The sequence below is a fragment of the Macaca thibetana genome, chromosome 4 (assembly GCF_024542745.1).
Source record: "Macaca thibetana thibetana isolate TM-01 chromosome 4, ASM2454274v1, whole genome shotgun sequence".
NCBI lineage: Eukaryota > Metazoa > Chordata > Mammalia > Primates > Cercopithecidae > Macaca > Macaca thibetana.
In genome coordinates, this window is record NC_065581.1 from 28,857,139 (window position 1) to 28,868,005 (window position 10,867).

Here is a 10,867-nt window from a genome sequence, read left to right on the forward strand (position 1 = left end):
CCTGATGGAGAGCTAATGCCTAATTGTCCTATTTATGACCAGGTTTCCCCTCACTGGAAACTTGTTTTCACTGGCAGACACCCTTGTGGCTCTTGTCTGACTAGTGTGTCCAGTTCATTCCTACCAAGATCACCACTCTCTAAGAGAGCCTTGTCCACAAAAGAAGTTAGTTTCAGTTGTGTCAGTCAGGTGAGAGGCAACTAAACAAAACATGTAATAGAAGTAGTTTTATTACTTAAAGATCCAGAGAGAAGAGGGCAACTTTCCTCACAGGTCTAATGGGAGAAGGGGCAGGCCGCAGAGACATGCATGCTCAACCAGTGGGTGGGTAGCAAGAGAGAGTGAGTGACAGCCGAGAAAGCCAAAGCCTTTACTGGAGTACACAGCATTACTCAAGCAGGGAGTAACTGATTGGTGGGTTTAGAGCAAGCAGGCCCGAGTTCTTGGGAGTCATGTTGTATTGAGAGGTGTTCACTGCCGCAAATCTGCAGTCCATGTGGGGTGTGGGGATCAGTGGGGTAAGTCAAGCAGGTTGTATCCAGGTGTCCCATAGGGAGGTGGAAACCAAGAGGTCAAATACCTGGATTGACCACCTTGAGAAACTGGGAGAGGAGAACTCGAAATTGTATTGAGGGTGACTAAGCCCTGCTTCTGGTATGAGAAAGTTCAACTTATATTGAAAATAAACACTGAGGCAACATAAAATCGTAAGAATTCACTACAGTTATTTGCACTATCATGTTCATTGTAGCATTATTCACAATAGCTGAGATATGGAAGGACCTTGAATGTCCATCAATGATAAAGAGATTAAATATATAAAAGGGATATATTGCGATATATATATATGTACCACAGTATCTACATAAAATGGAATACGATTCAGCCTTAAAGAAAAAGGGAAATTCTGTCTTTACAGCAACATTCATGAACCTGCAGGACATTATGCGAAGTGAAAGAAGCCAGGCACAGAAAGACAAATACCACATGATCTCACTCATATGTGGAATCTAAAATAGTTAAACTCATACAGGTGGAGAGTAGAATGATAGCTACCTGGGGGGCAGGGGATGGAGAAACGGGGGATTTTAAACAAGTAGATTTTATTTATTTTTATTTTTTTTATTTTTTGAGACAGAGTCTCGCTCTGTCGCCCAGGCTGGAGTGCAGTGGCATGACCTCCGCTCACTGCAAGCTCCACCTCCCGGGTTTACGCCATTCTCCTGCCTCAGCCTCCCCAGTAGCTGGGACTACAGGCACCCGCCACCTCGCCCGGCTAGTTTTAAACAAGTAGATTTTAAATGTTCTCACTATAAGAAAAATAAGTGTGTGAGGTAATGACTGTGTTAGCTGGACTGAATCATTCTGTATTGTACATATATATATCAAAATATCACATTGTACCTAATCAATATATAGAATTGTTTGTCAATTAAAATAAAATAAAAGATAGGAGTAATATTCAAGATATTTTTAACCTGTTGCAGGAAAAATCTGGGAATTGAATTTAAAAGACAACTGGGAAGGCATAAATAATATAGGTCAGTCTCAAAGAGCACGCCATTAGTAAGGAACAGATACACAGTTTAGTCTTTATGTATTCTAGGTTTTCTGTTGAGTGCTCTGAAATAACCCCTTTTTTCCAGTTGTCTTGTAAATTCGACCCTTAGCCCCACGGAAAACTGAAAAAAGAAATCAGATGGCTCAGTAAAACCCATTCCCTTTATTGTAAATATAACTCACAGCATCTTTTCCCATGTTTGTTGGTGATAAATTCACTGTCATCACAGTGAATCATGCTGAACATATGCTGAAGATATTTCTGTGAAAAGTTTTGTACTGAGAACATCACACCAGGACAACTCCTTGAAGGGCCTTAATTGCAACTTTGAGATTTATAATCCCAAAGGCCCTAGTCAATGAAAGAGTATCCCATTATTCTTTTTGTTTCCGTAAAGATTGCATTTGCTCTGGGATAAAGGGTCCATCCCCTGATGCCTTGAATGCCCTAAAGTATTCCCACATTCTGCTAAAAAGCAGATCTTTTGGACAAACTCAGGCTGTCTTTTCTGTAGCAATGACAATCACAGTTATTTCCAGACTCTGTTGTCCATAGTTAGATTTAAAACATTGGCAAAAACGTTATAAGAAGGCAATTAGGTTGATGTTTTTAGGTTGTACAGCAACCAGAGCGCCCCTTTGTCAGTTTATACATGATGAGGTCATAGGTCAGGAGGAGAGTGACAGGAAACAGGGACAAGCACAGGAGGGTCAGTACTGAAAGAAGTTGGTGCACTTCTTAAGGGGTAGACAGCTTCCATATTTCAAAATCGCAGGAAGTGTAGATTTTAAATGTTCTTACTACAAAAAAATGATGGGTGTGAAGTGATAGATACATTAACTAGTTTAATATAATCATTCTATAATGTATATACATATCAAAACATTACAATGTACTCCATAAATATATACAATTATACCTAGTCAATGAAAAATTAAAATAAGAAAACAAACCAGATATAGTATAAAGGAATGAATAAGACACGAATTGGGAAAATGTCTCTTAGTAGTAATTGAGGAAAGAAGAGACACTCAGGCATCCATTTTCCCTACAGTATTTCATTTAAAAGAAGAGAGAAGGTATTTTATTCTACAGCTCATAGAAGCTACATTTGATAGGGTCTTCATTTCCCTCTTTTCCACCAAGAAGAAAATCAAAGCTACAAACTTGTCTCTACATGAGTTTTTTTTTTGTCCCTTATTTCCTATCCCTTTTATCAACTCTGGAAGAAGGCTGAAAGATGGTTTATACAACAGAAAAATATCAGATTTCACCTTTTAATTACTGTAGTAAGGAACTCAGGCAGCTGCGTTAGGAAAGAAAATTATGCCTGCATTAGCAAAAATATCAGCATTAGAGTTCAAGTATCTTACAGAATATTACCTTTAATCCTAAGGAAATTAAAAAAAAAATTCTTGCAATTTTTTCATGATTTCTCAAAAGGTAATAATCATTCCATTACCAATAATATGGAAAAGTGTACAGATATCTTTGTACCTGTCTGGAGCATTTGCACAGACTTAGCCCAAGTTCAACGTTCCTAGTTCTCCAGCTGTAACTCAACTAATTGCGCAAACCTTTACATCTTTTTCAAGAGTGAAGATTAGAATATTTGAGTCGCTAAAAGTTTTTCAGAACACTGAAGGTGAGTCAGGTATAAATAAATTTGTCTTTTGTCATATTTTATCAGAGAGTATGAGAGGAAGAATTGGCTGTGGCAGGAGGGGAGCAGAAGGGGGATGGCAATGCTATTTAGGAATATTGAAGAAAACCCAGAAATACAAATCATAAATTGCGACTCAGAATGTAAAGTATAGTTCAGTTATTGGCCTAAAGCATATAAAATGTTTTAGAAACCATGTTTAAGTCTTCTTATCCCTGTCTAACAATCCTGTGTTGTACATCCTTTCAATTTCAAATGCCACATTCAGATCTCCTCTTCACTGTTGTGCATCGAAACACTCTTCCTTTCTCTCTTACCCCTCCCTAGGGTTTTGTTAGACTCTGTAATCTTTTTCTCTTCCAATAATAATTACACCCCCATTTACTTTTGGAAGCATTCTATCACTGATATCTCTACTCTATTTTGCTTTATTAATCAGCTTTGCTTATATTGTGAACTTTTATAAGTTGGTGTGTGTGTGCATATGTCTGTTTAAACCTTCATTTGCATGTTATTTTATTTGTCTAGAAATAAACTGCTAGCATAAATAAATGAATATCGTTTAATTCTTTCTATAATCATATCCAATTATTTCTTTTCAGTTAATATTAATATTTTAAAGTGACTACCTAATTGATTTTTAATATGGTAATTTTCTATCTATAAGTAAGATTATTATGACTGCAGTTATTCCTTTCTCTGTAACTGCAAAACGGGAAATAGTCTGAAAATGCAAAAAAAACCAATTTAACTTTTTAAAATAAAAAATTATTTTCTTAAATATTATCTTTCTGATTATGGAATATCTTAGTCTTGATTTATCCAAATGTTAACTCAGGGATGTATATAAAATAACTCAGTAACTTGAAAAGCTATTGCTGGTATCCACAGCTGGAAAAATATCTCAATGAAGCATATAAAGGAAACTGCATAAAAATTCTACTGCCATAATGGTGCACACTATCTGGAATTGGGATACTTTTTTCCCCAATATGTTTGCAAGTGAGTGGTTGACAATGCATGGACAGACTTTGAGTTTATGTGATTCTTTCTTTAGGTACAGGAAAAATAAGAATGATGATGGAAAAAAATGCAAGTTTTGAAGACTTCTTTATTCTACTTGGATTTTCTAACTGGCCTCATCTGGAAGTAGTTCTCTTTGTGGTTATCTTGATCTTCTACTTGATAACACTGATAGGAAACCTGTTCATCATCATCCTATCATACCTGGACTCCCATCTCCACACTCCCATGTACTTCTTCCTTTCAAACCTCTCATTTCTGGATCTCTGCTACACCACCAGCTCTATCCCTCAGTTGCTGGACAATCTCTGGGGCCCGGAAAAGACCATCTCTTATGCTGGTTGCATGGTTCAACTTTACTTTGTTCTTGCACTGGGAACCGCAGAGTGTGTCCTACTGGTGGTGATGTCCTATGACCGTTATGCAGCTGTGTGTAGACCTTTGCATTACACTGTCCTCATGCACCCTCGTTTCTGCCGCTTGTTGGCTGTGGCTTCTTGGGTAAGTGGTTTTACTACCTCAGCACTTCATTCCTCCTTTACTTTCTGGATACCCCTATGTGGACATCACCTAGTGGATCACTTCTTCTGTGAAGTTCCAGCACTTCTGCGATTATCATGTGTTGATACCCATGCAAATGAGCTGACCCTCATGGTCATGAGCTCCATTTTTGTTCTTATACCTCTCATCCTCATTCTCACTTCCTATGGTGCCATTGCCTGGGCTGTACTGAGCATGCAATCAACCACCGGGCTTCAGAAAGTGTTTGGAACATGTGGAGCCCATCTTATGGTTGTATCTCTCTTTTTCATTCCAGTCATGTGCATATATCTCCAGCCACCATCAGAAAATTCTCCTGATCAAGGCAAGTTCATTGCCCTCTTTTATACTGTTGTCACACCTAGTCTTAACCCTCTAATCTACACTCTCAGAAACAAGGATGTAAGAGGGGCAGTGAAGAGGCTAATGGGGTAGGAGTGGGGAATATGACAGGGAAATCATGTTGGCTGTTGTTGTTTTTCTTAGGGTCTTGTCCATGTTGAAAGGTGGTTTCCCTGCTTCTTTGTGATTTGTTTTTCGTCTAACAGTTTACAAAACATGGAATAGTTCAGTCCCCCATTTGTTGCTCTTTTTAATATTTAGTACTGAAATATTATGTTGAGATAAAGTTTTTGATTAGTACCGCTCTGGTCTTTTACAATTCTATATTTATTTCCATGAAAATTGTGTACTGTGGTTTCAACATAAATAAATGTGTGTGTGAATAATTATAAGGAGATTATTTTAAAAATATTGGAAATATTTCTGACAATGTGCTAAATTATGAACTGACCATTGATATGTACAGGAAGAGAAGGGCAGTATTGCAAAGACGTACGCTAAAGAAGTTTTTGGTTATTGAATAAACCTTAAATGAAGCTAAAAATAGTCACAGAAAAGAAAAATGGTAAACATAAAGAATAACACTGTTTATTATATGGTAAAGGACATATCATAATTTTTTGGTTGAAGTTCACTTTTTAAAGACACTAAGTTACTTAAATGTTAGACCTAAAACCATAAAAACCCTAGAAGAAAACCTAGGTAATACCATTGAGGACATAGGCATGGGCAAGGACTTCATGTCTAAAACACCAAAAGCAATGGCAACAAAAGCCAAAATTGACAAATGGAATCTAAGTAAACTAAACAGCTTCTGCACAGCAAAAGAAACTACCATCAGAGTGAACAGGTAACCTACAGAATGGGAGAAAATTTTTGCAATCTACTCATTTGACAAAGGGCTAATATCCAGAACCTACAAAGAACTCAAACAAATTTACAAGAAAAAAACAACCCCATCAAAAAGTGGGCAAAGGATATGAACAGACACTTCTCAAAAGAAGACATTCATACAGCCAACAAACACGTGAAAAAATGCTCATCATCACTTGCCATCAGAGAAATGCAAATCAAAACCACAATGAGATACCATCTCACACCAGTTACAATAGCAATCATTAAAAAAATCAGGAAACAACAGGTGCTGGAGAGGATGTGGAGAAATAGGAACACTTTTACACTGTTGGTGGGACTGTAAACTAGTTCAATCATTGTGGAAAACAGTGTGGCGATTCCTCAAGGATCTAGAACTAGAAATACCATATGACCCAGCCATCCCATTACTGAGTATATACCCAAAGGATTATAAATCATACTGCTATAAAGACACTTGCATACGTATGTTTATTGCAGCACTATTCACAATAGCAAAGACTTGGAATCAACCCAAATGTCCATCAGTGACAGACTGGATTAAGAAAATGTGGCACATATACACCATGGAATACTATGCAACCATAAAAAAGGATGAGTTTGTGTCCTTTGTAGGGACATGGATGCAGCTGGAAACCATCATTCTCAGCAAACTATTGCAAGAACAGAAAACCAAACACTGCATGTTCTCACTCATAGATGGGAATTGAACAATGAGATCAGTTGGACACAGGAAGGGGAACATCACACACCGGGGCCTATTGTGGGGAGTGGGGAGGAGGTAGGGATAGCATTAGGAGATATACCTAATGTAAATGACAAGTTAATGGGTGCAGCACACCAACATGGCACATGTATACATATGTAAAAAACCTGCACCTGTGCACATGTACCCTAGAACTTAAAGTATATATAAAGAAAAGACACTAAGTTATATAATTTACCCTGTAGGTCTACATACTTGTCACAGTGAACAGTAAACTAATATCTTTTTAAAATGGCTCATTCATTCTTCTGTCCATTTATTCATTAACTCATTCTTCATTAGCTAAATCTGTTTGAATGTGTACTCTCTCCCAGTTTGTGAAATTCTTGGTAACATGTATAAATATAACATACTTTGTCTGAACAAAATGCACTTTCTGCCGGGAAAAATGGCAACTTAAGATAAAAGTTGAAGTGTCTGTACATGGCTTAATTTGTCACTGGGGTTAATGCTAATAAATTAAGATAGCTTTTAAAAATCAGAAACAATATACTCTGATTACTCTTTAGATTGTATACATCTTTCACTTTTTAAAAATCAAAAACAAAACAAGAAGTTTGGCAATAAACTCTGAAAATAAATACCAATCCATAGCTCCTGGAGGAAGACAATGCTATTAAATGAAACAAAACAGAATATGTGCTTAATTTGCTTTAGTTGGCTTAGTCAATGACATATTGAAGACAGCTTAAAACTCTTAACATCCTTGTTCTTTGCTGAATAGCATTATTAAAAAAATTATTTACTTTGATTTTATTTTTTCCAGCTTTACTGAGGCGCAAATAAAATTACATATATTTAATGTGCACAATGTGATTATATATAAATCAAACCGAATTGTGAAATTATTACCACAATCAAATGGACACATCCATCATCTCACATAGCTACTGTGTGTAGGGGGAGCAGGGAGGGTCAGGACACTTAAGATCTAATCTCTAAGCAAATTTCAAGTATACAGTACAGTTTCATTAACTATAGTCACCATAATCTACATTAGATCTCCAGAATGTATTCATCTTATAACAGAAAGTTTGTACCATTTGACTGTCCCTCCACTCCCCACCCTCCAGCCCATGGCAACCACCATTCTATTCTCTGTTTCTGTGGGTTCAGTTTTTAAATTTTTTTTGATACAGGGTCTCACTCTGTCTCACAGGCTGGAGTGCAGTGGTGTGATCTTGGCTCACTGCAACCTCTGCCTCCCGGCTTCAAGCAACTCTCCTGCCTCAGCCTCCCCAGTAGCTGAGACTACAGGCACCCGCCACCACACCCAGCTAATTTTGTATTTTTAGTAGAAACAAGTTCTCATCATGCTGACCAGGCTGGTCTTGAACCCCTGGCCTGAAAAGATCCACCTGCCTTGGCCTCCCAAAGTGCTGGGCTTACAGGCGTGAACCACGGTTCCTAGCTGAGTTCAAATTTTTTAGATTCCACATGTAAGTGTTATCATACTTTTTTTTGTCTTTCTGTGTGTGGTTTATTTCACTTATCACAATATCCTCCAGTTCATCCATGTTATAACAAATGGCAGGATTTTCTTTTTATTGGCTGAATAATATTTCTCTCTCTCTCTCTCTCTCTCTCTCTCTCTCTCTGTGTGTGTGTGTGTGTGTGTGTGTGTGTGTGAGAGAGAGATCAGATTTTCTTTATCCATTCTTCCATCAATGGATGCTTAGATTGTTTCTTCATCTTGGCTATCATGTATAATGCTGCAATGAACACGGGGGCATAGATACTTCTTCGAGATACTTACTTCATTTTTCTTGGATAAATACCCAGTGGGATTGTTGGGATCACATCACATCTCACACAGACTTCACAAAATGTGAGAATGTAGATTCCTCCTGCCTCCATGGAAATCTTGCCATTTTGTAATATGTCATGTGTCACTCCAGCTTCTCATGATCTACAAGACTCTTTTCTTTTCAAATTTATTGAAGTATAATTTATGTACAATGAAATCTACACATTTTAAGTATATAGTTCAATGAATTTTTTCATATTTTCTTTTCATTGTATTTTTGTTAGACATCAAATATTGGATTTAATAAGCGATCAGAAAAAGTGTATAATTATAATCCTTTATACTATAACAGTACTATACAACTTATAAAGCACATTAATATACTTTGTTTCATTAGAATTTTGGTCATCATAGAAACCCTAAAGCTTTGTTGACTATTAGCCTCTTGAAACAAAGGAAGAATAAGATATAAACATTGTTGTTCCTACGTTAAAGGTTAGGAAATTGAGTCTCAGAGAGATTAAGTAATCTTGTCTAAACGCACACACTAATAAATGGCAAATTTGAGTCTCAAAGACAGGTCTCTCAATATCAGATTGAAAGACTAGTTCAGTGAGTTTGACAAACGTATAATTGTGTAAATACCACCACAATCAAGATTATAGGACATTTCTATTACTCCCCAAAGAACTTGTTTTGTCTTGTAGTCAACTCTCCCCTTTTAGTCATAGGCTGAGGCAGCATTAATTTTCTCTAAATGTACTTGGTTTTTCCATTTTTAGAATTTCAAATAATTGCAATCCTGCAGTATGTAATCTTTGGGTATGTCTTGTTTCATTTAGTGTGATGTTTTTGACATTTATTATGTTGCTACATGTATCAGTTACTTTTTCCTTTTTATTGCTTGTTAGAGCTCCATTATATGAATATGCTACAATTTATCCATTTATCTGTGATGGGCTTTGGGAGTATTTAAAATTTTTGGCTATTATGAATAATGCTGCTATGAAAATTTGTACGCAAGTGTTTGTGTGGATGCATGTTTTCACTTAATTTGGGTAAATACCTTTTATTTGTACCTCTCCAGGAGGACCACATGCTTAGTGTATATTACCTTTATGAACTACTGCAAAAATGTTTTCAAAGTGGCTGTTCTATTTTCACTTCAAACAGCAGTGTATGAGAGTTCCAACTGAACTCACATTCTTTCTAATACTTGGTGTTGTCAGTTTTTATACTTTTTACCTCTTAATTTAGGTTACCTGTGGCTATAATTTGCATTGAGGGATGTCGACGTTGACCATCATTTTGTGTGCTTTTCACATGCTTCTTATACGTTATTTTGTGTAGTTTCTGTTCAGATATTTTACTCACTTTAAAAATTGCATCATTTGTCTTCTTATTGTTGAATTTGAAGTTCTTCGTATATTCTGAACTCAAGTCCTTGGTCAAACAAATCTCTAGGGTACATGTGCACAATGTGCAGGTTTGTTACGTAGGTATACATGTGCCATGTTGGTTTGCTGCACCCATCAACTCGTCATTTACATTAGGTATTTCTCCTAATGCTATCCCTCCCACATCCACCCCTGCCCTCACAGGCCCCAGTGTGTGATGTTCCCAGCCCTGTGTCCAAGTGTTCTCATTGTTCAATTCCCACCTATGAGTGAGAACATGCGGTGTTTGTTTTTCTGTCCTTGCGATAGTTTGCTGAGAATGATGGTTTCCAGCTTCATCCATGTCCCTGCAAAGGACATGAACTCATCCTTTTCTATGGCTGCATAGTATTCCATGGTGTATATGTGAATTTTCTAGACCTCAACTCCGACTGAGCTTCCTATCTATAATGCTTTAATAGTTTGTGATCTACTCTAATTCACATTCCTCCCATACAAAGCACTCGAATTAAAAGAAGCTCAGCAGAGATCATTTACTATAATTTATTCCTTTTGATTCCTCAGATGTGACTTTCACTGTGTTTTATTTATCTGAGTGCGTATTGCAGAGAAAAAAGTTGAGAGTTACTGCCTTAGAAATACTTTGCTGTAATTAAATCATGTTATGCCATCTGTATTTTCACAAGTTACTAACATCACACCTAAAAATGTTAATATTTGCTGGTACCCAGTAGATTGGCAGGGGCTAAAAACTCTCCTACAAGTCTAGTTACCAAAACATGAAAAATATTGGAGCTTGGTACAATCTCCTACAGACCAGGATATCAGACATTTCCTGAATTTTGATAACTGATTGAATTCTGCTAGTCCCCACAAGTTGTAGGATCACTGGTTAAATTCTTCTCCAATAAGACAGAGAAATTTAAGCATATGATTATATGACTATTTAATCATA

At 36.8% G+C, this 10,867-nt stretch overlaps 1 protein-coding gene across 1 annotated transcript; it reads left to right on the forward strand.

The window, feature by feature from the left end:
• Window positions 1–4,298: 4,298 nt before the first annotated feature.
• LOC126953122 (olfactory receptor 2J1) lies at window positions 4,299–5,222 on the forward strand. The gene has a single exon (XM_050788491.1). It carries the CDS (start codon window positions 4,299–4,301, stop codon window positions 5,220–5,222), a length of 924 nt encoding a protein of 307 aa, XP_050644448.1.
• The last annotated feature ends 5,645 nt before the right edge of the window (window positions 5,223–10,867 follow it).

Coding starts and splice junctions, on each gene's coding strand:
- LOC126953122 (XM_050788491.1), top strand. CDS start 4,299: ATGATGATGGAAAAAAATGCAAGTTTTGAAGACTTCTTTATTCTACTT.